The 26,643-nt window shown below is 43.0% G+C and overlaps 1 protein-coding gene across 3 annotated transcripts in view; it reads left to right on the plus strand.

Moving 5' to 3' along the window:
- Nucleotides 1-26,643, plus strand: part of STAT1 (signal transducer and activator of transcription 1) — a 167,647-nt gene that overhangs the window by 129,629 nt on the left and 11,375 nt on the right. For 2 of the 3 annotated variants that reach the window (XM_029606088.1, XM_029606089.1), the window contains exons 20-24: nucleotides 147-241; nucleotides 1,702-1,841; nucleotides 2,265-2,450; nucleotides 7,498-7,573; nucleotides 25,605-25,701. In XM_029606088.1, the coding sequence (XP_029461948.1) occupies nucleotides 147-241; nucleotides 1,702-1,841; nucleotides 2,265-2,450; nucleotides 7,498-7,573; nucleotides 25,605-25,701 (594 nt within the window). Of the gene's footprint in view, nucleotides 1-146; nucleotides 242-1,701; nucleotides 1,842-2,264; nucleotides 2,451-7,497; nucleotides 7,574-16,414; nucleotides 21,185-25,604; nucleotides 25,702-26,643 lie in introns of those variants that run through there. The other variant, XM_029606091.1, reaches the window with a different exon arrangement.

Here is a 26,643-nt window from a genome sequence, read left to right on the forward strand (position 1 = left end):
TTGAGCTCGAACCAGTTACATGTTATCAGTTTTCACACCCTGCCGTCTTCAGTGCCTTTTCTTCTAATCTGCGCTGAAGTTTAGCAATGGTTTTCTGTCTGAGTTTATTTAGTTGGAAATTATTTGGGTATCTCTTGCAATTTCAGGATAATATCAATGACAAGAACTTTTCCTTCTGGCTGTGGATTGAAGGGATTCTTGAGCTCATTAAGAAGCACCTTCTTAGCCTCTGGAACGATGGGTATGTAACCGATACTATTCTATAAGCTTTGAGTCACAATTTTAAATGTACTGGATCTGATTTTGGTAAACTTCAAACCCACCTGGCTTACTTCATTCTACAGCAAGGAGGGAGGTCAGGGACCCACATGTCTGGCTTGAACTACACTCCTTTTCTAGTGTAGGGCAGTCTCATTGTTACATCTATGACTGGGTTGAAGATAACAGACACAAAACAATTTAGAATGGGAACCAGAATCCAAAACTGGGAAGTCAGTCTGGAGAGAACAAGCAAGGCATGGGGGGCAGGAGCAGACAATAGCAAGGCAATCCATATACATTCAAATGAGCAGCTGGGTCTGTCTGGAAGGCTGCAAATACAGAAATACTAGAAGATCTAGTAGAAATGTAGGCAGTCTTGTAGCCGGGTATGCGTGACAGGCTTTGCAGGGGACCTAGGAGGTTGGATGTTTGATCAGCATGCTTGTATTGCTGGCTAATAGATTATTACAGGGCTTTGTGGTTAGGCATGGATTGGGAAAGGAAGGTGCTGTTCTACCCAAAATGGGGGGAGTACAAAGGAGGAAGACCAAAAAAAAAAAAAGTCTGTCCTGGAAAAGGAGAAATCTTACAGATAGCTGCAAACTGTGGCTGGCAACCAGAATGTATCCTTAGCAGTGTGGACAGAGAAAGTGGGCAAACTGGGTGGTAGTTATTTTTCTGCCATCATCAACTATGTTACAGATGAGGATCCAGGTGACCAGGAAGAGATCGGAGCCTTTTGTTACAGGCAGATCTATTCATACCTCAAAAAAATGTCAATCACTTTACCAAAGATACCAGATTTCATCTCCATCCTGACTCAACCAAATCCCAATTGCTTCTTCCTTGGGATAACTGTGAGCTGCATGTCCAGCTGAGGCGATACACTGAAGGAGTGAAGATCTTGCACAAGAAGCACATTTAGAAGGCAGATGGAAGTACAGGGCTTGTCCTGGGACCCGGCTGCCGCGAATCAGTGTTCAGATTTAAATTTGGTGTGTCTGCTGAAATGATTGATATTTTTTGTGTGAATATGTTTGCCTGCAGTGAAAGGGATCTGGCTTTTCATACCACGGTTCTGTCCCCCCTTGCTGCAGGCTCTTCTCTCGTCTCTGGTTTGCTCTTGTTGTTTTTCTTTTTTCTGTGTCTGTCTTGTTTCTTTCACTTTCTTTCTTTGCTTCCTAAGACTTCTTCAATGGTCTGTTCCTTCTCTTGGCATTTTAACAGAAATAAAGTAATCTATAAAGATAGTGAAAACTGTATTGGTGTCTTGGGTTTCCAGGGCTTTTTATCAAGCCACGCCACCTTTCGTCTTGTGGTTTTCCACCACCAGAACTCAGTGATCCCATTTACAAGCTCAGGATCTCTAGCAGAAGGTTGCTTAGAGCTGGTTGACTGCTCAGTGAAGGTAAACTCTTGGCTTTCTTTTTGGCCTTGCAGCTGCATCATGGGCTTTATTAGCAAGGAGTGTGAGCGGGCCCTGCTGAAGGACAGGACACCAGGGACATTCTTGCTGAGGTTCAGTGAGAGCAGCAAGGAAGGTGCCATCACCTTTACCTGGGTAGAACGATCCCAGAATGGTAAGCTCATTTGGCGTTTGCAGCACTTCATTGCAGCTGGCTTGGACATGCCCCTTACAGAAATGACATAGGGGCCTATGTGTATGAAAACCATTGCTCCAGGATAAACAAGGAAAGTTTATTTATTTTAAAAAATGTGTTATACCGCAAATTGCAAGTAAAATTGAACTAAGCTGTGTACAATAAAACCATAGATTACTAAAGTAACAGTACAGAAACACAATACATTCAAAATAAGTTTAAATATTCATAAAAGCTTCATTAAATAAAAATGCTTTCAACTGTTTACTGTTGAGTTGGCCATTTTTTAGTTGCCCCATTTTTGTTTATATTTAGCTCAAGCCTTTTCATTAGTAGCTCAGTTGTTTGGCAGGCAATCTTTGGACTCGCCTTTTGCACTGCTTCTGTCTTTTCATCTTCTAGAATCTCAGTTCCATGCAGTCGAACCTTATACGAAGAAAGAGCTTTCGGCAGTAACTTTCCCTGATATTATTCGCAATTATAAAGTGATGGCAGATGAGAACATCCCGGAAAACCCCTTAAAATACTTATATCCAGATATACCTAAAGACAATGCCTTTGGAAAGTACTATTCCAGGCCAAAGGAAGGTAAGTAAGCTGAATATTCATCTTTGCTGGTAAATAGCTTTAGATGTATTATTAGGATGAACTTGGGGGTTGGAGCACTGGGATATGATTCAGGAGAAGTCCTAATGCCTCAGCCTTTGCCATGGAGACACTGTGGGATCTTTTGTAGCTCCTCTTCTAGAATGCACTATGAAGGTGAGGGTCATATTCAGTCCCAGGGTTAAGTTCATCTTGGAAGCCCAGATAAAATGTATTCCATGCATTAACAAAGCTCAAAGGAAGACCAAATGACTGCCAGTGTGGTTTAATGGTGAGGTGAAAGAGGCAGTTAAAGTCAAAAGAGCATCATTAAAAAAATAGAAAGCTGAAACAAATGAAGAAAATAGGTAAGAGCATAAACTCTGGCAAGTTAGATGTAAAACAGCAGCAAGACAGGCAAAGAGAGAAATAGAAAAGCTTGCCAGAAAGGCAAAAACCTTTTTTTCAAGAACATTAAAAGCAAAAATCCTGTGAGGGAGTCAGCCTGCTAAATGACCAAGGGATAAAAGAGGTGCTCAGGGAAGACTAGGAAATAGCAGAAAAACTGAATGAATTTTTTCCCTCTGTCTTTACAGAGGAAGATATTGAAAACATAACCATGCCGGAAACATTCTTTGATAGTGATGATTCCGAGCAATTAAAGCAAACTGTGGAAGATGTACTAGGTGAAATTGACAAACTAAAGAGTAATAAATCACAGGGATCGGATGATATTCACTTCAGTGATCTGAAAGAACTCAAACATGATGCTAGAAATCTGTTGCTTATCATTCAAAATCCTCCTGAACACTGGAGGATGGCCAATGTAATGCCAGATTGTTAAAAAAAAAAAACCCAAAACAAATAAAACCCTCCAGCAATGATTCAGGAAATAAGAGACCAGTGAGCCTGATATCTATAGAGAGCAAAATGCTAGAAGCTATTCTTAAAAACAAAACTACTGGCTGTATAGATAGACATGGCTTAATGGGGAAAGAGTCAACATGGTTTTAGCAAAAGGGAAGTCTTGCCATACAAATCTATTAGCTGTTTTTGAAGATGTAAATAATCCATGTAGATAAGTTGAGCTAGTTAATATAGTATATTTGGATTTTTCAGAAGGCATTTGACAAAGTATCCCTCAGGGCAGGAGACAGTCTTCCGCCTCCCAAAGGGGTTGGTAGGTCCTGAGAGGACCATCCCCTCTGGTTTTAGAGGCCACTGATGTACAGGGTTGAGAGCCCTATTTCAAACCACTCACTGTACTGGGGGTGATAACGGGGAGCCCGGCTCACTTCTTCCAGTAGGATTGGGACCCGGAGGCTCTGCGGCAAGTAAAAAAAAATCTTTTTTTTGTCTGGTTGTCTCGTTGTGGGCTCTCCTTTCCCTCTGTTCCCCTCTGGTTTCCTTGCGCAGAACCGTTTTTGGGGGGGAGGTGCTATAGGAAAGTTTGGGGCTTACTTTTTTCAGTTATGCAGTAGAAGGCTGTGTGTAAGGTGTGTGGCGCCGTGCGCGCCCGGATTTCTGCCGACGGCCTCTGTTCCTCTTGCCTCTCCGGAGGAGAGGGAGCCTCCGCGACCCTCCCGAGGGTCGCCATGCGGGTCCAAACTGTCTCCGGAGTGTTCGGATCCCTGCCGGCGTCGAATTTTGGTCCGTTCCCGCTGAGCACGGGAACGGACGCTATTTTGGATTCGCTCGCATTGGCGAGCGCGGCAGCGTCGGCAGCGGTGGGGGAAGGGAATCTCCCGCCGCAATTGTCCCCTCAAAAGTTAGCCCCTGAGGGGGGCGATTCCGGAGTGCTTGATCCGCATGTTGTAGGTGGGGTCCCGGCAGTGGATGCTGGGGATTCTTCTTCAGATTCGTCTTTTAATTCTGACTTTGTGCTCCCGATGCACAAAGCATTTAAAGCTCAGCGGTCAGGCAAAAAGAGGGGTCGAGAGACCACAGGATTGTTGGACCCTGCCCCCAGACCACCCAAGCAGGCAAAGCCCGTGGAGGTGTCGGGACGCTCACAGGGGCAGAGACCTCGGCGGTTCGAGGCCCCTCAGGAGGTCTCGTCTATTTCTTCGGAGTCAGAGGATCAGAAGGATCCACAGTTAACTTTCCCACCCCCGAGGGGGGTTGAAGGGGAGACGGACCCCACACCAAGGGGGTCTGTGCGGTGCTCATGGGCTGAATGGCGACGATCCTAAAATCGTCAGGCTGTTTCGTCGGGATGAGTTGGGGCCTCTCATCCCTGTCATCTTGCAAGAACTGGTGATTGAGACCCCCCAGGCAGAGTCTCGGCTGGGGACTATGGATCCTGTTGTGTTGGGATTGTGGGGTGCCGCCTTCCTCATTTCCCTTTCATTTTTCAGCTTCAGACTTTATCTTTCGGGAGTGGGATACCCCGGATTTAGGGCTCAAGGTAGCCAAAGCTATGGATAAGCTGTATCCTCTGCTGGGCCCATTTCTAGTGCAGATCCCATGAGGGTCTCTATGCTTGGGTAAGTCACTTTATTTCCCTTGTGACTCTGGGTTCCATTTTGGAAACCAGATATTTGACTTGTTGTTGGTCTTTCAACAAATTCAGTTCTTCACAATGGCGCGCCAGGTTAAATTTGTCTTCTAAGAGACTGGTTCCTGGGTCTTTGCCATAACGTTACGACAGTTGAGAAAAATTGAAATTGGTCTTTTTTTTTTTTTTAGTACATAAGAAATTGCCATGCTGGGTCAGACCAAGGGTCCATCAAGCCCAGCATTCTGATTCCAACAGAGGCCAAACCAGGCCACAAGAACCTGGCAAGTACCCAAACACTAAGTAGATCCCATGCTCTTAATGCCAGTAAAAGCAGAGGCCATTCCCTAAGTCTACTTGATTAATAGCAGTTAATGGACTTCTCCTCCAAAAACGTATTCAAACCTTTTTTAAACCCAGCTACACTAACTGCTCTAACCACATCCTCTGGCAACAAATTCCAGAGCTTAATTGTGCGTTGAGTGAGAGAGAATTTTCTCAGATTAGTCTTAAATGTGCTACCTGCTAACTTCATGGCGTGTCCCCTAATCCTATTATCCAAAAGTGTAAATACCCGATTCACATCTACTCATTCAAGACCTCTCATGATTTTAAAGACCTCTATCGTATCCCTCCTCAGCCGTCTCTTCTCCAGGCTGAACAGCCCCAACCTCTTCAGCCTTTCCTCTTAGGGGAGCTATTCCATCCCCTTTATCATTTTGGTCGCCCTTCTCTGTATCTTCTCCATCACAACTATATCTTTTGAAAGATATTGTGTCACAATATTGTGTACACAGTATTCAAGGTGCGGTCTCACCATGGAGCGATACAGAGGTATTATGACATTTTCCGTTTTATTAACCATTCCCTTACTAACATTCTGTTTGAAATCATCGGCTCAGTGTGGTGCAGCAGTCAAAAAAGCAAAGTATTATCCACTATAATGCCTAGATCTGTTTCCTGGGTGGTAGCTCCTAATATGGAACCTAACCGTGTAATTACAGCAAGGGTTATTTTTCCCTATATGCAATACCTTGCACTTTATTTCAGCATTTATTAATCACCAATTGCAGAGCCCCTAGGGAATGTACAATGTAAGCAATCAAACTAACAAACATTCATCAAGTACATACCAGCAATCCAAAACTAATACAGTAAAACAAAGAAAGACCCTAAATGTTACAATAAGGCCTGGGAAGGAGTGTCGGCAGCAGATACTGAGATGCGTGCTTCCTACCTCCTGACCACAACTCATTCAGGCTGCACTGTTAGTCTCTTGCCATCTCCAAATTTGCAGTCACTGGAAATTTTGCCCTCTGTTTGTATAGTATTCAGCTAGCATGAATTCTCCCTTGCAATACGTCTGTGGTATAGCTGTGCTGCAGGACACAATCCGTGCAGGCAACTGGAGTTGAAATTTTGATCCCTACCAAATCCAGGTTTTACTCATGATTGCAAAGTAGGAAGAGACTTCCAAAAACATCCATCTCTTTTTTTTTTTTTTTTTTTCTAAACTGTACTATTGTATTTTTAATCTGTATTTAAACTTACGATTTTTTTATATTTTATAAACTGTATGGATATATTTAAAATTGTTAGCCACTTTGGCCAGTCTAAAAGGAATGTGATGGTGTAGGATATTAAGTGTGAAACAGCGACTTTCTATATTTTCTGACTAAAAGTCTGAAGGTCACCAAATGATTTAACGCATAAATGACTCACTTGACCATTCTGCAGGCTATTATTTTCACTCCTTGTACTTCACTGCTTGTTACAAATGACCCACCAAGTTCCACAATTATTATTTGATTAGATAGACAAAGTTAACAGTGAGGAACTGTGAGACATTTCAAAGGGGGTTTTTTTTTCGTCTTCTTTGTACTTAGCCAGTACATCCTGGTTATATCTGTGTTCTCGCTTTCCCCTCCCTCTCATATTCAGCAAACCTGTCATTTCAGGACAGTCCTTCAGTGGACTTCCAAGCAGTAGCAAATGGATCAACAGGAAATGTATACCTGAAGCATCAGTATGATAACGCACAGTATATCTCACCAAGAAATTAAACCATGAAAATATCAGGTTTCTTTAAAAACAGCTAAAGAAGCCACTGGTCCACATAGTTTCGCTGTATCTTATTTACAAACCCAGTACTGGCAACCAAATGACCACCACAAATGTCAAATTCTGTAAACCACAGAACATGCCGCAGGCAATAAAAGCAAGTACAGCAACATGATGAGAAGAACAAGAAAAATAAATAAATCACCTGCTTTGTGTCCATTTTTCTGTCAACACAGGCTTCTAGCAGGTGGTAGTGAGTTCCAGGAAAAACTGTCAGTATCAGAAGCTTTAACTGTACGGATTCTTTTCACCTCCTCAATCATCATAAGAGGGTCTGGAGTAACTAGATTGATTTTAAGTGAGAGAAATTGTCACCAGTAGGCTGACAAGAAGAACTTCAGGTTCAACAGATGTTGGGAGACAGTGCAGACATTTGGATTCTGTTATGTAATACAGAAGTGACTAAGCAAAATCTATTATGTTGGTTTTTAGTGCCAGAGCAGATGGATGTTGACGACCCTAAAGCAACTGGCTACATTAAGACTGAATTAATTTCTGTGTCTGAAGTGTAAGTATTTGTTGAAAATCTTTCTGTCTAAGTGTCTTGTATTTAATTGTAGTCTGATGAAGCTTTTAGAGCTTTTTTTGCTACTTATAATCGTACACCTGAGTTTGAGTGGGGAGGAGAAGAGGGTATTGAAATGTTTCAGCAGCGCACTTAGGATACAGGCGAAGCAAAGGCCAGCCCAACTGTGCAAAATCGAGCTTGGTGAAATCCTTCAGTGTGTGGCTCAGACGTTGTCCTGTCTCCGAGGACCAGCTCTCTAATCTGAACCCTTCAGTTTGCATTTCTTTTTCCATCACTCCACCCATCATCTCTGATGCCAGTCAAAATTTGCCCTGAAAAATCTAAGTGGTGGTAAGGGGGGAGGGCAGCATGCTGTGGGATTCTGTGCCAGAGCACTAGGAACACTTTGAAGCCAGGCATACAGTTTCAAATGCAGTTGGCCTTACCTTGGCTAACCTAAAATTGCCAAGCCATAGAAAGATACTGGTAGGGCCAAGCCTGATTCTGTCTTCCTTCCCAGACCTTTGGGAGATTAGATTTAGTGTATGGCAGTTTTAGCCCAGTCCAGGGTAGAGAAGAATCTTGAGATTTAGCAGCTGAACATGTATTTTGGTGTTTATAGAAGTTGCAGATGAAGCCACAAATTTTGATGATCACAAAATAGAAGCTTCGACCTAGAGTGCAGTTTAGTGCACCAGGACAATCTGCTGCTTTCCAAAACAAAAGGTCATGTGCCAAAGCATAAGTTTATTTGCATCAGCTCCGTACTAAACAAGACTGGGGAAGCAGGAAAATGAGATCCCCCAAATATCTATAAACAAATTCTGCTTCTTCGGAGCATGTTATCTCTAACACTAACCAAGAAAGTATTTAAGCAATCTGAGAGAAACTCCCTGGTTTCCTGTCATGCTGCTGCAGCTACCACAGACTCTGCCACTTTCAGTACAATTGCAGGAAACTGAGTATCTTGTCTTGCTGCTTCATATAACAACAACCATTGCTTCTAGGATTTATTTATTAAAATTATCAATCGCCCCACCCTCCACAGGCTGCCACACACTCTGTCTGCTCCACCTGCAGTTACACCTCTCTTCCTCCCCCTCTCCTTCACCTCCACCCTGGATACCGCACCACTCTCTTACACACACATACACACACACCCCCTAGGTGCTACACCACTCCATTATACCCTCACCCCTGCTGCACCTCTCTCCTTCACCAACCATCATGGGGCCTTTACTTACTGAGCAATGCAGAGTAGGTTCCATTTGGGAAACTTTATTGGCATAACAGTTTGCGCATGTGTGGCCAATATAATACATAAGGTCAATTTTGAAACTCCCTGCGGGATTTCAAACTCATTTTCAAAGGGACAGCTCTAAGGGAGACTGTTTTTTGAGAATCCTGCTGGCATGCAAAACTGCAGGTACAGTGATTTTGAAGATGCAATCTCCATGCATACCTTCTCCTCTCTCAACCTGTGCCTGCCACTGTTTCATGCAGGTGAAAGTATACTTTGACAGCACGCATGTTTTTACCCACATTGAGGATGAAGCAATAATCAAAATGCATTTTTACATGGGTAAACTCGGCGTTATTGGTCCCCCATTTACTTAAACGGGGAGAAAATGTCCTGCGTAATGTGAAAATAACAGTGAGAGAAAATTAGAGGGCACACACGGGACAATAAGGACAGTTCACGGGTTCTGCTGCTAACAGAGCTCCTGCTGGCACCGTGGAGGCTTCAGGCTGGTTGTGTTTGGGAGGGGAAGGACGGGTCAGGGATGGTGGAAGTCTGGAGCGAGGGAAATGAGGGGATGGAAAGGGGAGAGGGAATAGCTGGAAGGGTGAGGGGGGGAAGGGATTTAAGAATCTGTAGAGACCTTCGTTTTCAGTTTGTATTTTTTAAAACTTTTTCTGGGAATTTACCAGGGTTTTTTATAACAAGAACAAGAGGAGAAAATGGGGGAAAAAGGCTACTCATTTTTTCTGGATAAATATCTGAGTTTATTTAGGTGGACAGAAGGCAGAACAGTAAAACAGATCCTCCACCTACCCACTCAGCAGCATCCCCTATTTCTACCCACATCCCCTGTACAGCATGTCCCTTTCTCCACCCTATTGCAACAGCCTTCACCCTTCTCCTCTTGCCTTCGGCAGCAGCATGCCTGCCGGGGCTCCTGTGGGTCAGGGAACCTGCCGGGAAGTGCTCTGGTAGGCATGGCCCGCTTCAAATGCTGTACTGGTGGCACTGGACAGCAGGCACTTGGGCTGCTTGGGGACAGTCGAGACTTGCAATGCCGCATCAGCGGCACTGGAGGGTGAGCACTTTCGCTGGTGGGGATGGAACTTGAAACCAATTTTTATCTTTTGGAAAAATTAATGGGTGAAAATGGGTTTGAACTGAAAAAGGACCCTAAGAATGGGGAAGGGAGAGGCATGGAAAGGATGCTAGAAGGAAAAGGATGAGGGAGTGTTCAGGGGAGGGACAGGATGAGGAAAGGGTATCAGATGAGAGATGAACAGACGGGAGGGGTCAGTGACACGAAAGGAGTGAAAGACTGTAGGGGGCCGAGAACATGAGGGAAGTGATGAGGGAGGAGAGATGGGAGGGAATAGAGGAGTCAGGGTGAAAGACTGCATCAAAGGGAGAGCCTGGGGAAAGATGGGATAAGAGGGAATTAAGCAGAGCCTGGGAGATTAAAGATAGATAATAGGCAGAGGGGCACGTTTTCAAAACCTTATCAGAATATGGAAACCACTGACATATTCTGCAGCCAGAATGCAGATGGTGATAACCAACACCGCGTACGCAGAATGGATTGCAGGTACCAAACGTTCTTGTCCAGTAATAGTTGTAGACTCAAATATCTCGGTCCCAGAAGGCCCCTAGACTCTATTATGTAACAGTAATGTTTTTTGTCAGGTGAACATAAGTCTGTGGTAGCCATCTCAAGAGTGTGCCCTCTCCATATGCCTATCTTGGAGATCTCTTTCAAAGATATGGCTATAGTGAACCTAAAAGCATGGTTGAAAGGCAAAATCAGATTCTTGGCAGATATCCCTGTGCTTGGTAACTCCTCCTTGAGTTTTTAGCTGGAACCTACGAACATACACACAGTTTGCACATGTGAGTAGGTGAACCTGGTTCTCACCATACTGTCTCCAGCAAATTGGGAAGGGAGAATTCGCTCCTGAAAGCTAGTCAAGGAGCCCATTTATGATCTGCACACAGACAGATCTTTTAAAAGCTGCATAAAAGTATGCACAGAACCCGATTTTGCACACAAAAGAGATGTTCCGAGGGATGGGATGGGGGGGGGCGGAGTTGAATTTGCACACATACTATTGATTTTATTTATTTACTTACTACTTTTTACTATACCAATGTTCAGGACAAAATAGTCCTATCACACCGGTTTACATCGAATACAGGGTAAACAGCGAGTCATAGGAGAGTTACATAAATAAATACAGGATAACTTATTTTAAAAAGTATATAGGTAAATTTAACCCACATAAGATAGGCGATGCAAAGTGTAGCTGTAACTTCATATGGCTTAGTTTTATGCTGGTTATTTGAGATAATTTCAAAGCTAACTTACACTCCTAAGTTTGCTTAGAAAATTGGCATAATTTATGCGTTTTAGCAATGCAAAAGTTAGGTGGGGTGTTACACCCTCAAAATGTATTGTTAGCCAATAAAATGGTAGCAGCTTATTTTCTTTATTTATTTGGAGGGGATTCTGTTTGTTAACCTTTATTTCTGTTCCAACAAAGAGAAGAGGCAGAAAAAAAAAACCTGAGAGAAGAACAAAAGATACTTGTTTTCTAAATAATTCTTGCTGCCTAGAATAAATTGAAGTTTTCTGAGTGTTATTCCTGATAGTTTGCTAATCATGGGAGTTAAATATGAGTTCCAGTCTTGTATAATGCGTAAAGGAGTAACTTCCTTAATCGCATACCATAAGACTGGAACATATTAATAAGGTGGGTTTAGCCAACCAGCTCAGGTGTATAAAGGGCAGTCTCATCCAAGTTGTTGTTTTAGGGGAATCTAGCCATTTTCCACTCTGCATTGTGGTGCTTTCCTTAATTTGTAGATATCAAAATTGAGCGTGTATGTGTGTAGTGAATCAAACTTCAGAAAAGAGTTAACTCCCCAAAAGATTTGACGGGGCCACTACTACATAGTTAACCAACAAACCTCAACCCTGAGAAGTTTCATAATTGCCATACTTGGGTTATAGGTGGAAGCCGATGAGAGAGTAGAATCACCTTTTAGAGGTGCTGTTGCGAGATAAAACCCCCCCATGAGATAATTTCAAACGTTTTCTAATTGCTTTCCCCATAAACAAAGTATGTTGTACATATAAGATGGTCATCCATACCTGCCTTATAATGTAAGATAACAATATTTGAGCCACAGGTGCAGAATTACTTGTTTTATTGATTGTACATATAAAGACCGGCATTACATATAGCCCGATTCTGGGGAAGTGAGGAATCGCCACTCAGTAAGGCTGCTAATCTGACTTCTTCTAGCTCTTTTCCAGAGGGAAAACCAGGAGGTAGATAAAATGTTCCTTAACCAAGCCCATATGCATTTGACCGTAGCCACCCATAGCATCATTTTAAGGTTGTGAAGGGCCATTCCACTGCACGTCTTAGGTAGCCATAATGAATTCCAAATTCAGCAGGCTGGTAAGTGTAAAAGTTACTCAGGTACAACGTACCCGGCTAAGCTTTAGGACAGCAATTTTCCCCCGACCAGACTGATCCGGGTGTTTTATGCACTACTTACTAATTATTTGTAAAACTTTCTATTCCACTGAATGCAGCACATGCTGTTCCAAGGGGAAATTGCAGAATAAAATCAAAAAACAAAATGACATGGATGAACAAAACACTTGACAACATAATAGCGCTGAATATTGGTGCCATCCGGATACATTTTAGCTGCATCCACGGAACTCCCCCCCCCCACCCCCCCCCCCCCCCCCCACCCTAACCCATGCCTCTTTTTCTCCGGGTACAGTATGTCCAGGTTATGACTTTCCCAGTCAGAATTTAGCTAGGGAGTGGGAGGAAACTTTCTGCTCATTGTGTTCGTCTGCATAACTCAAAATGTGACTCGGACAAAGCCTTTGAATGTGGACCTTAACCTCTCCAGCTTTATTCCAGTCACCTTACTGTTCCAGATATAACTGGAGATCTGATCCTGAAGGTCTATAAAGACTTTTGCCAGGATTTGATGAAGAAGATATAAAACAAGGACAAAAGATGAGGCAAAATATTCTTTATAAGCAAATTAATATGCCCAGCTCGTGAGACATACAAATTATTCCATTGGGTCAAGTCTTCTGGAGCACAGGAACCATGATTAAGCTTAAATCTTTACATCTGAACCATTCCTTTACTCCCAGAAATATGAAATTATCAGTTATCAACTTGAAGCCACTCGAGCAATGTGACAAGGGAACTCTGATGCCCAACTGAAATACTGAAAATTTGGAAAAGTTAATTCTGTATCGAGACCACCTTTCCAAACCAGTATGCCTGCAGACTTGTGCCATGCAAAAGTCACTACTGCCTGATGCTCAGATCAGACCAGCACATGGGCTCTGCTCTCAGCACCTCGCAGCAACAAAATGCACTAGTGGTGGCTCTTACATGTGGAGGAGGTCGTTTCCGAGAATGTGTAATCGTGCATGAGCCCTGGAGTGTGGCAGTTTAATGGGCAGCAAGCAGGGCTTCCCCCATTGAATCCTTCCAGCCTCGGTCTTTTTTTTTTATTCAGAAAAGTGCATGCTACAATAACCAACAGATACATATCAGTTTGAAACCTTACAGTAACTGAAAGCAAGAGATAGATAACAACCTGCACTGTTGCATTGTATTTCCATTCTAAAACCTAAATCAAGCCACAACATCCATCCTTAACATCCAGCTCCTGCACTCCCACAACACAGCATTCCAGCAAATGAACATTTTCCAGCCTCTGTCTTATCCCCAGGCTGAGTAAGATGGGAAGAGCATGCACCGAGCACTGACTGTGACTTGCTCTGAATGTTTGGAGTAGAAGGCAGTGGTAGAGTTCCGGCAGCTTCATGCGGCAGCCGAGGTAACTGACCAAGCCGACTGCCCACATTCTACCAACTCCCTTCAGCACTTGTACACAGAGGGAATTGGCCCATTGTGATGAGTCTGTATGTTTCTGCCCCCCTCTCTCCCTTTGTTTTAAAATTTAAGAAGACTGGTGGGGCTCCCAGTGCTTCCTTAGCTCATTTTTGGCCATATGAGTCCTCTCCATGTCTGCACTGCCTGACCCATGGAGGTTGGTATGTCACACTACATTTTCTATTAATGTAATGTGCCTTGGGCTTTAAAGGTTTGGGAAACAACACTGTAAGAGGAGAAGGCAGGCAACAATACCGGAGTCAATAATTTTAAGATTTGAGAGAAATAAAATGCGCAAGTAATAAAATTGGGCGTACGTGTGTGTGCGCCGAGTAGCGTGCGCACATGTACACCAGCGCGCAGGTCTTAAAATCTACCCCTTTATGTTTATTTATTTATTTAAAAGTTTTTATATACCGAACATTTCGGCCTTTGCATGTCCGTCTAGGCGGTTTACAATCTTACAATATAATTAAAAACAAACTTAAACAAAGTTATAACAAAAATTAACAGATTTGGCTCCATAGTGGTACGACTTGGAAAATGTTATTTTTGCACTTTATAGGCATCATTAAACAGATAAGTTTTTAACATTTTTTTGAATTCTTTGCGGTTTGTTATCATTCGAATAAATTCAGGAATGGAATTCCACAGAGTTGGACCTATGATTGAAAAGGCCCTTTTCCTTGATAAAGCTAAACTGGCTGTTCTGACCGATGGAATCTCTAATAGACATTTGTCCATGGATCGAAGCTGTCTTGGAGGTTTATAAATGTGTAGCATAGTGCAAATCCATACGGAACTGGGATTGTAGAGTAGGTTGTGAATGATATTCAAAATTTTGTATCTAATATGGTGAGTTATGGGAAGCCAATGTAGATGTTGCAGTATGGGGGTGATATGTTCTTTTCGTGATAAATTAAAAATCATTCTAGCAGTTGCATTTTGGACTAGTTGCAATGGGTGTAATGTGGATAGAGGTAAGCCAATATATAGTGTGTTGCAGTAATCCAAACTTGATAGTATTAAAGCTTGTGTGACTGTTCGAAAATCGGATGATTGTAATAGCGGTTTAAGTTATGTAGGTGAGAGAGGGCACTGAAAAGTGCCTCTATAGATCAGAAAGAAGCGACACTCTTAAGAAGGGGAAAAAACAGCCTAGAGTAAGGGAGTGGGGTAAAAGAGGAGATAAAAAGTAGAAAGCTAAGGAAGAGAGGAAAGAAAATTATAGTAAAGGAAAATGAGAGAGATGTAGAAACAGAAGTTGGAAAAATGCTTTGTTTTATTTTGTTTTTTCTCTTTGGCTGTGTCCCGCTTTTCTTTTGGGCTTCCAACTCAATTGGGGCCAGGGTTGGGATCTGGCACCATGAGCATTCATTTGCATCTACCCTATTTCATGTCCTTTCCTAACTCACCTAGCCCATTTATTGCAGCAATCCTTGGCCAGGAGCCATGCCCCAGGACTAGATCCAGAGCCCTTCCGTCATGGGCCTTAAATCCAGCCACTTGGTGTTGCCACCGCATGCTGACTATGATTCGTTCCCCTAAAGGGCTGTGAGTGCCTGCATCCCCCAGTCCCATCTTATAATGGGAGCAGAAGACCTGATCCAGGAATGAAACCAGGTTCTTTCCATATGGCACTGGCCTCAGGCTGGCCCAAAATATTTTATTTAATAGACATTTTAAAAATGATATATTTTCTGTGATTTGTTTTGTAAAAAACAATTGCATGCAAATTTCTGTAAATATGCAGCAGAATTTTCTAGCTCTTGCCACAGAATCTACCCAGAGTTGTCTCAGGAACCTTGGGGCCCTAGTTAATGATCATGTCTAAAGTGCATCTGAGAAATATTCCACCAGAATTTGTGCCATCTGGCTATTGATAACATATGCAGTCATATATATATAAAGGAATGCAAGTTTTTTGTTTTGTTTTGTTTTTTAAGATGAACAGTAATTATTTTGGATTTAATGCCTGTCTTTTCATTGGCAGCTCAAAAAGAGTTACACTAAGGTATAGCAAATATTTTATGATCTTTCTTTTCTATTGCCTTTGGCTTAAAATATGTTGGCAAGAATATTCTATATTGTAAAGGAAAGAAAGTATTCACCGCTGTGATGGCAGAAGGAAAAAAAATCAAAACTGGAATCCCCAGTTTTATTGGACCATGAAATATGTAAGGTTCAATAAAGAGGAACTGCTGTCTCTTAACAATTCATCCCTCTATTGACCGCCCAGCTCCTAATGGATGTTATAATTTGGATGTTTCGTGTAATACTGATTGATATTCTTTATTTTTGCTCAGAGATTTCAGGAAATGATGACTGATCATGTTGACTAAAATCAGTACATGAGGAAATTGGTAGTAAATAAAATGAGAATGGAACCTGGGCTCACCCTATGGTCCTATATAGTTTCTTCCATGTCCTCCATTTCCTTTCCCATACAGTGGTTGTGTACTCTGCTGATTGAGAGGGAGTCTGGCAAGGCCTACTTCAGACTTTCCGCTCTCCCAGAAGAGCAAAACAACAAGCTGTAGTCTGAGTTCTCCTGAAAGGTTCAGAGGTTGGTACTTATTTGGATTTCTGTTAGGGTTTTTTTAAACGCTTATTTTCTTTTTCCTTAGGGTTTTTTTAAACGTTTGTTTTCTTTTTCCTTAGGTCTTTCCTCCACTGAGGAAATGTTATAACTTCAGGCAGGGCTGATGCGGACCCTTCATTGCTGATGCGGACCCTTCATTGCTTAAAATATTGGGGCCTCCCTTCGGTTCCTTTGTAGGTTGCAACCACTGCTGGAAGTTTCCAGAAAGAGCCTGTAAGGACAGGGTGGAAAGGTTCACTGTTGCTCCAGTAACATTCTAGGAAAAGAGTCTGCTGGAAGACCCATTGCCTCCTCACTAAGTCAACATTTACTACCTATGCCTGCTGCGAAATTTTTCACAGCTTAGAACTTTCTACCCTTAGGTTTGTCCTCTGGCAACTTGTGCACTTTGGTTTCACCCAGATGCTTCATAGTCTTCTCCAAACAACAACTTTCCTTTAAAAGGAAATGCTCCGAGCTGCGATTTGGACCAAACATCTGCTGACCAGTTCCACAACCATAGCAGATGCCTAGCAGACACTACAGACATCATAATCCGTGAAAAGGTCCTGATTAGATCATAAAAGGCATAGACTCCCCATGCCACCGCTGCTTCCAGCCAAATCCACCTGTTGTGCTTCTGCTGCTCCTACAGGATGTGACTCCTGCAACTGTTGAACCCACCGGAGTTACGCCCTCTGCACCAGACTGCTGCACACTGAAGCCCTGATGGCCAGAGCAGAAACCTCAAAAATCTGCTTGAGATGGAACTCCAACTTTCGATCCTGCACATCCTTCAATGTGGCGGAGCCCGCTACCAGAATAGTAGTTTTCTTGGTGACTGCTGACACTGAGACATCCACCTTGGGCAGAAAAGACAACTCCAAGGTGTCCTGCATTAAAGGATAGAGCTTCGCCATAGCTCTTCCGACTCACAGACTGGACTCAAGAGTATCCCAGTTTCTAACCACCAGCTTCTTCACAGACTTGTGAAAGGGAAAAGTCTTAGCTGGCCCTCTCAGGCCATCCAAAACCGGATATGCGCCCTCCAAGATAGACTCTTCCTGTGGCATCTTGATTCCAAGCTCCTGAAGAACCTGTGGAATTAGCAGTCCAAGTTCCTCTCTGCGAAAGAGGTGAACCACTTTGGGATCGTCCCTTTCAGCTACACAGGCACCTTCTGCGGATCCTGGATCAAGTCTGGCGTGTCCTGCAGTGGAGCCTCTCCTGGGACTGCCAACAGGGGCCTCCTGCTGATCCTCCGAATCATCCTGTGGGTCCCCAGAATCCAATGTTTGGGGAGGGGGGGGGAGGGAATGTCTCTCCTGTTATTCCTACTTGCTCTCACCTCCTTAATCTCTTTCACCCATTTCTCTTCTTTCGGTCATGAATTACACATGTTAGGGTGAAGTGTGGGGCCCTCGCCACCAGCTTGCAGGACCAGAAGATGACTGTGTTCTTCCACTCTCACATTTATTGCAAGGGCGTACCTTACTGTCTTTTGATTTAATGCAATGGGAGAGGGGAGGAGGGGCAGGTTCATCTTTACTACCTTCTTTACTTCTCTGCCAGGGCAAGTGAATTGATCCTAGTGTGGAAAGCAAAACAGCCTTGTAATCTGTAGAAACAACTCCTGTGATAGGATTCATTTTCAAAGGGAAAAACATAGGCAGTGTTTGTCAGGAAAGTCTAGCATGAACACTTTGTTACTCGCCTCAGGGGGGCTTTCTCACTTTTAGGATTCTGCTTACCCCTATAGTAAGAGTGGGGGGAGAGGGGCACCACTGCTTATCTTCAGGCTTCTATTTTTGGAGAATTATTTATCTGTAAAGCATGGACACTGCTGTGCTGTTGCATCTATTGGCAGCAGTGAGAAGTTGGCACCGGCACAAGGAGTGGCAGGCTCCCGACTTACCACAAAGAATGCGATGTTCCCCCAATTTCCAATAAAGATTATTAGGGCTGTGTGAAAGGTAAACAGCACTGCTTTTAGGGAGAGGCCTAATCTCCACAGCACTATATAAAAAGAAAACAAACTAGATTGTAGTAGAGAATAGCAAGAGGTCCCTTACCCAGTGTGTAATGTGAATGAATAACATGGGCAGACTCACTTCTTTTCAGCTGCTGGCTAGCTTTTCACCTCTGTTTTTCACTTTCTGGCATGTGATTAATTGCCTTTAAATCATTTTTTTTCCTTGCCCTCAAGAGTCTGATAATTGTATCTCTTTCTCCATCTCTTGTCGTAAAGTTCAAGAAAGAAAACCTATGCTCTTGATTTTCCTTGGAGGCTGCCTTTCTCCAGTAGCCTGTTTCTCCTGTCTCATGGGGCTCTCCCAGTTGTGTTTGTCTGTTCTTGGGCCTTGCCATATCTGCTGTGGCCAGACTCCATGCCTGAGTGGCTCAGTCCCCTACTGTGCAAGCCGACAGGGAGTTAGAAGAAATAGCAGAGCATTGGAGAGAATTGTGCATCTGGTGTCCAGCCTGCTGAACTCATTCTGTTCTTTGCTAAACCCTTGAGTAATGTGGTAGAATGAGGGCAAGCACTCTAGTGTGGCAGCTTGGAGAGGGTCTCTCTCTGCTCTTTCTTTCCTCCCGGGATCCTAATAAAAGCACTGGTACTGACAGAGAAGAGATTAGAAGAACCACCGGACTACTTTCTTATTCCTTCATCTTGGTTCCCACCCCTCCACTGGGTTATGAAAGTGCCTAGAAAAGCAAATACACTTTTTAATTGGCTCTTATTATGACATAGTGCAGGGGTGCCCAACCTCTTCGTGTATGGGGACCCCTTGCCAACATCCAAAAGTTTGTTACCCTCATCCTGTCCCCAGCACTCTCACTCCCCTCCCCAATCATTTCCATCAGTCTTTTCTGTCGTTCCAATCCCTCCCCGCCCATCCTCTCCACCAGTCCCTCTCTTCTCATGGAGTGTCCCTTTGAACTTTCAGGGGTCGGTGGCACCACAAATACTTTAATACCTGCATACGTTACATGCAGGGATTGGTAATGTTCTGCCCTGCCATGCCCTTCCTTGATCCCTGGTAACCATCCAACCACCCTCCTTGTCATACCTGTGGTCATCTCTCCTTCTTGCTGTTCCCCCATGACCCCTTCCAAAGTGATCCCTTTTCACTGGTTCTCTCCTCTTGTGACCCCTTTTTGACTGCCTTCTCTCCTGCCCTGTTGGCCCCATCCTTGAACTCTTCTTCCCAAGTGCTTCTCCACCTGTCATCTCCCCACTGCAGCTCCTTTCTTATCCTCGCCCTCTTAGCCTCCCCACTTGAACCCTTCCTATGTGCTTTCTCTCCTATTTTGCAGCTATAGCCCCTTTCCTCTTCCACTTTCCCCAATCTTCTCCCTCCTGAACTCTTCCTATGTCTCCTTCCTGAGTGCCTACTCTCCTGCCCTGCCTCCAACCTTGACCCCTTCCCAAATGCCTTATGTTCTTCCATTTCTCCCCTTGTCCTCTTCTCTGAACATCTCCCTCCTGACCCCTTCCTGGGTGCCTTCCCTTCTGCTTTCATCCCCTCTTGATCTTCTGCCCTGCTTTCCCCCCCCCCCCACCCATAGCACCTTCCTGAGTGCTGTCCCCTCCACCTCTCTCCCCCATGGCTTCTCCCTCTTGCCTTCTACTCCCCTTAGCCCTTTGTCTGCCTCTTGAGTGCTTATTTTATTTCCCACACCTGTGTGTTGGCTCCCAAATGGTTCCTTCCTCCTGCTCTCCTTCCTTCCTCCACCTCTGATAACCATACTAATCACTGAGTGCAGCTCTTCTTCCTCGGTGTCAGCCCAGCAAGGCAGCAGAAAAAGACCAAATGGTCTATCCAGTCTGCCCAGCAAGTTTCTTATGACAGTAATAGGTCCCACAAACGCTGCTCAGGATTATGACCCTGCTTGCCTCCTCCTCCAGTCATGTGCAGCAGCAACTAATTTGGATGCTGGAGGCATCACGCTTCCCCCTTCTCTTCATGTGATTTAAAGCTCCTCGTGGCAGTGATCAGCTGCATTCTTCTCCTCTCTTCTCCTCTCTGCATGGGTTCAGGTTTCTTGAAACTGCTCTTCCTTCTTCTCTTGGCATGGGCAGCCTGGGATTAGGCAGTGAGATCAGCCAGCAGCAGCCTTAGAGCAGGGCTCCTTAGAGGAAAGGTCAGCCTGCTCTTTTTTTCTCAGAAGCTGTACTTTGATTGTCTCCCATCCAGTGGACCACTACTTTTGTATAAATCCGGTGGTGGTGTTTCTGTTTTGACCTGTAAAGGAGAAAATGGTGTAATGGCTGAAACAGTGGACCTCCTTTCAGAAGGGATCCTGGGACTTGGGATCAAGATTCCTCTCTTCCACGGACTGTGTGACCTCCAGTGCTTCAGGACCCAGCAGAAGATGAACAATTGATGAACAATTTGATTTTTGTTCCATATCTGTGGGTTTGGTTTAATGTGGAGAAAATTGTAGGAGCCCTACATGCCTACAGTGTGTCCACCAAAGGAGACTACTGTTTATTTTTTTACTTTTCTCTTTTTGCATGTTTTCTGTATGATCATAGATTGTACACCCTTACTGGGGTAGGAATACAGGGATTTAGACTCGCCTAGTATGACGTGTAAAAATGTCACGAGTACGTTATCACTTCCAGAAATTTTGATACCATAACAGTAGCTCTGCCGTTATGCAGATTTCTCAGTTAGCGGGCAGTCAGAGATGTTAAGGAGCACTGGAGTGCTCTGTGGCACTCTGCTCCCTAGGGAAGGCTATCAAGTTGGCTCAAAGATGCTGTTCAAAAGTTGGGGAAAAGCCATTGTCTTTTTTTTTTTTTTTTTTTTTGCGTATGTGTTAACAGTATTTGGCTTGTTTATAATAAAAATACTTCATTTCAAAAATTTAAATCTCAGTGTGTCTGACTGGTGCTGAGCAGAAACATTTAATAACACCTAAGCTAAAAGAGGCAATATAAGGGGACATTAGGAGCTCTCCAAGATACTGTATCCAAGCTGATTTCATATCTCACTAATGCTTAAAAACGTGTTGGATCAGCTCCATGTGCTACATATTCTGTTCAGCAAGTTCATTCCTTGTCAAGAGTCATGTCTGGTTCCTAGTGAAGGCTCCAGTCAGGCTCAGGTGCAACTCTATCCAGCTCCCCTTGTTGGTGGCAGCGGCGGCAGCTTTTTAAGCTCTTTTTGACCCTGAATATTTTTCTGAGCATCCACAGCCTGTCTAAGGACTGAGCCTTTCTCTTAGATTCTAATAATTCTTTTGTTGGGTGCTCTTAGCTTTTTAGATACTGCCATAATGGTTTCTTAGCCTTTTCTAAAGTGGGGTTCCTGGAGGCTTCTGGGGTTTCCACTGTAAGACACCATTGGGGATATTTTTGATACTTTCCTTCGGGCACCTTTGCTGGTTTCTCTGGTATTAAATTACTTAAACAGTTTTTCAGAGTGTTCTAGTAGGTTCCCCTTTTCCTGTTGTCTCTGCTGCATACTGTGAGCTGGTGGCTACCGTTGAGATGCTTGGACATGTTCTGAGGTTAGGATGTTAATTCATGTACACACTGGAAATAAAAACTGTGCGCGGAGACTCCTTGGCTAAGACAGTCATTAGTAACCTGTACTTGATGTTGAGAGTAGCTGATGAGATATGTGTGTCCTGCTACCCCCGGTTGCCTATGCCTTCAATCTGCAGTTCTGCTATGGATAGACATACCAGGGAAGGACAGGTACTTTGAACTCCAAAAGCTAATACATGCTTTCAAATCTTGGGGTAGCCAGAAAACTTCTGTCGGTTACGCTTGCATGATACCAAGTCCACTAGTGGCAATACCACCCTTCAAGATCTCTGTGTGGGTGAACTGGCACACCAGGACACCCCTGATACTTGCCAACACTTGAACTTTGTGGTCCCAAAGACAGATGTTTGGAGAATTACACTTCTCTCTTTGTCTCTCTGTTCTCTGCATAGTCAAGTTGTCAAGTGATCGGTCACCTTAGCTAGGCAATGCAAAGTGACTATGCTTAGAGATCTGTCTTCCTCAACACCAGCCCAAAGCTTGTAATTATTTTGCCAGAAGTATTGTTTTCTGCAGCTTACGACTTCTTACACTGAAGTTACAGAGCACAGCTTTATTAATCTTTCATGGTCCCATAAGTGACCTATAAATTGGTTCTCATCATTTTGCTCGGTCATTTTATAAGAACGGCTGGAAAGGTAACCTCCCCTGACTTGCACTTTTCCTTGCTTGAATTTAGCCTTCACTACTTTTCCATCTGAGTCGGGTAAGAAAATGTAGTTCTTCTTTTCCCAGAAAACCATCTTTCTCCTGGCTGCAGCGTAAATGTGGAGAACTCAGCACTCTAACTACTGTTGAGCCCTTTAATAGACTTCTGAATAAAAACAATTGTGCTGTGCTATTTCCTGAATTCTTCGTTTGCCCTTAGGTACATAAGAACATAAGATAATCACATTAATTTTGAAATCAGACATTCTAGAATCTGTCCCAAACCACCTGCGATCATCATGGCACGATCTTCTTTCCTAGCTGACCTTCACAGCCCTCTGAAAGTGTGTATCGTGTACAGTTTCTGCTAGAAAAGTGACTTAATCCTTTTTTCCTAATCCAGTCTGAGATGTTTCTTAGGTAGACATCAGATAACTTCCATTATGTATCAGTAAAGCAGACTCCCAGCAGGAAAATGTTTCCCTTACCTACATGCACCCAAAGACCTAGCAGCCTTTAGAGCAGTCTTGGGGGAAAATCCCATGTGCAGATATTTGTTAGATGGCATCCTGGTTTATCTATAAAACCTGCACAAATCTTTATAAAAAAAAAAATAATAATAATAAATTCTGTAAGAATTCATTATAGAAGCAGTGGTCAGAACAACTCTTCTCTCATTCCCATACAGATCCCATACACATTCCCTCCTCCGTGATATGGTACTACTTGCTACCGAACCACTGCACTATGGAGGTAAAAGAGGAAAAAAGCATGCAGCTACTCCCCAATGATCTTTGCATGTCACTTTTCACAAATTCCGTTTTCCATCAGAGACAGGAGGCTTGGACACCATCTTTTGAAGGCTATGTGGCAGGCCTTACAAGTCCCCATATGACCAGCTGAGATCATATCCTGTTTTACCATTTGCTTAAAGGAAAGAAGAATTCCTATAACTCACTAACCTCACTCTTGTATATATTTTTTTAATATTGTATATATGGACATAAATTTGACTTGTATTTGACAGCAATTTATTCCAATTTTTTTGCAGGGGAATTTTTTACATTTTTTTGATGCTCATAACCTGTAGTGATTTATTTGCATATTAGGTCTGGTGAAGTGAAACACCATGATGCAGAAAGACCCAGATATTGGCACAGATATAGCGTGCACAGGCCTCCTAAAGACACATTTGTCTTTTTTTTTTTTTTTTTCTCCTAGGCCTTGTTTTATAGGACACAGAGTCAAATACATTTGCAGGTCTTCAGTGGCATATTCTGAGGGCAGTTTCCAAAATAATCAAGCCAACTACCTAAGGAGTTAGCTAGCTAAACCCGCAGTTTGGAAATTGTTCCACTGGAGTGGCTAACTTTAGATGCTGGAAAAAAGTGGGTATTTCTCAAGTCAGGGGAAGTGTGCATGGTCCATCCACAGATACAGCAGCTGCAAGATATTCAAGTACTTTGGTACCCATTAGCAAATTTTCAAAGAGGAACTAACCGGGGAATTTATCTTTGAAAATTTGCCAAAAGGTACGTGGGTATGAAAGTACCTGTTACCTTGCTGCTAGGCATATCCCCCTCTCTGCTGTGGTATTATCTGATTTCTTACGATAAAACTTGCCAGTTGAGACCCATAGCGTTAAAAATCTTGGGGGTACTCTGCACCTTTTGATTTTTTTAAAGCTACTTTCAGGTAATAGAACCTAGCAAGTGGTAGTATCACTCTCTTTTTTTTTTTTTTTTTTGCATACTGTTTTTTAAAAGTGTATTAGCATTTTTTTAAATGATTGAAATATTAGCAGACACTAAGGCAATGAAACTTAGAGGAACTGTATTTCATGGTAAAGGTTAATAACCATTTTATTTATTTAATAACATACCGCTGCATGCCCTCTAAAGAATTTTTATGCACTTCGTGATTGCTGATGGTTTTCATGTGCTGCAGATGGGGAATGGCAGAATCCTCTATAAAGTGGTTGAAAAAAAAATCAGTCATTTATTTTCCAACAGTGTGATCACCTCATAATACACAGTCAACACACAACTGGGTTCTAATCTTTGGCAAGACAGATGGAAGAGTCTTTGACATCCCACAGTGTACTTTATTTTCAGAATTTTAGCACAGTTTCCAAGTACTTTAGCATTGCCCGTGTAATGGGTCGCACAGAAAAAGTAGGAAAGTCAGTTCTTTTAAATTCCAGACAGCAGGCAAGAATTGAGAGTGAGCATGGCATGTGCAAATTTAAGATAAACTCAAATCCATCTTAGGCAAGTGAATCTCTGATATCCATCTGGTTTATGGTGATTGTTTTGTTACATGGGAAGATGGCAGTTGTTTGCTCAGTGAATATTCCAGACCTCGCATGCAACCATTTCTGGTGCCAAAATCGGTTAACGTGGCAAATTGAATAGTCCAGTTTAAGCTGTCCGAGTTTAAAAGTCCTTAAAATAGCTTAACTTGGCATTGTGGTAACTTGTGGCGATGGTGGCTTGGGAAACAGCCATTGGGATAAAGGAGGCAGACTCTGGCTGTTAAGTGAAAGCAAAACAGAAGATAATGCAGCTCACCTTGTAGCTCTGGTAGCAGGTCTTTGCATACAGTATCCTGGATTTCTGCCTGCTCTCCAGGGCCTCTCTAACTCTTCTGGGCCCTGACTCCTTATAGTTGGTGAGGGGAGCCTCCCTTCACCCAGAATCCCTTGAGGGGCTGATCCTCAAGGAGGACAGTCCCTTAAGGTGGTTTGAGGGAGTTTCCTGTACACTCCCTCAAAGGCATTTACATTCCTAATAGATTTCAGGAGAACATAATAAGCAGAGAGCCAGCATTCTGAAGATACATTCAAGGCTATATTGTTTAGTGAAAGGGATGAATGGTCTATAGATATTTTGATCTCTCTTTTTAATTTCTTTTATTTTTTTTATTTTGAAATAATTGTAAACCGTTTTGTTCAAATCCATTTGTTATAACGGTATATAAAAAGTTTTAATAAAAATAAATAAAAACATATTGTTGGTATATGCGATGTCAATTTTTTTTTTAATGAAATCCTTTTATTTCAGCCACCCTTCCAGACTACAGACAAACCTCTTGCCGATGTCCCCTGAGGAATTTGATGAAGTGTCTAGGATGGTGAGCCCTGCAGAAATTGATACTGTGGTAAGTCCCATGTGTTAAAATGAAAACTTGAACCATGCAGAACATTATTATTTATTTATTTATTTATTTACGGGTTTTTTATATACCGAGGCACGTTTGCAAAACATCACCTCGGTTCACAATGTAACATAACTGAGCAACAAGCTTTACAATAATAACATTTTTTAACAGGGAGGGGGTAAACTAGGACAGGAGTAGATAATACGAGAATTATATACATATGTACATGTTAGTTTTTACAAGGGCGTTCATCAATGCAATCAGAATAATTAGCAGGGGAAAGTAATAGGGGAGGGGAAGGGGGGAGTATATTCACAGTGGGTGGAAGGAGGGGAGAGTAAGTAGAAAGGGCAAGGGTCAGTCGGGAGGTCATGTCACATCTTAGCTTAGGAGAACATAACTCTACAATTTCAACTATATCTGTTGTCTTTTAATCTTTGTGTGTTATTTTATAATGGTAGTAAAAAGGTATTGCCTTAACCCAGTACACTGAGGCACAATATTTAAGGTAATGTTTTGCATTTACATGTACTCATAGAGTCATTAGTTTACTTGGATGTTCATATTCAAAAGACTTATGCAGGTAAAATCTCATTTTACAAGCATAAATCCGGCCTTTTAAAAAATATCCCCCCTTTGCATGGGTAACTTTTATCCGCACAAAATGTTTGTGTAGCCAAAGTTACCTGGACGAGGAGGAAGAGGGCCGGGCGCGGCAGGGCTGGAGACATGACGAGAATGGGCTAACATAGCCACATGAGTGCTGTCCAGCTAAATTAGTGCAGTCAGCACAAATGGCCCTTTTACAGTACTGCCTGCTCAATACCTAGGCAAACTTACGCACATAAGTCACACGCATGGCTACCTGGACTGAGCAGGTGTTCCCAGGGCTGGGGCTGGACAGGGAGTAGCACTTACACACAAGGTTTTGGGTTTCTTAAA

This window comes from Rhinatrema bivittatum, chromosome 6 (genome assembly GCF_901001135.1).
Source record: "Rhinatrema bivittatum chromosome 6, aRhiBiv1.1, whole genome shotgun sequence".
Lineage (NCBI taxonomy): Eukaryota > Metazoa > Chordata > Amphibia > Gymnophiona > Rhinatrematidae > Rhinatrema > Rhinatrema bivittatum.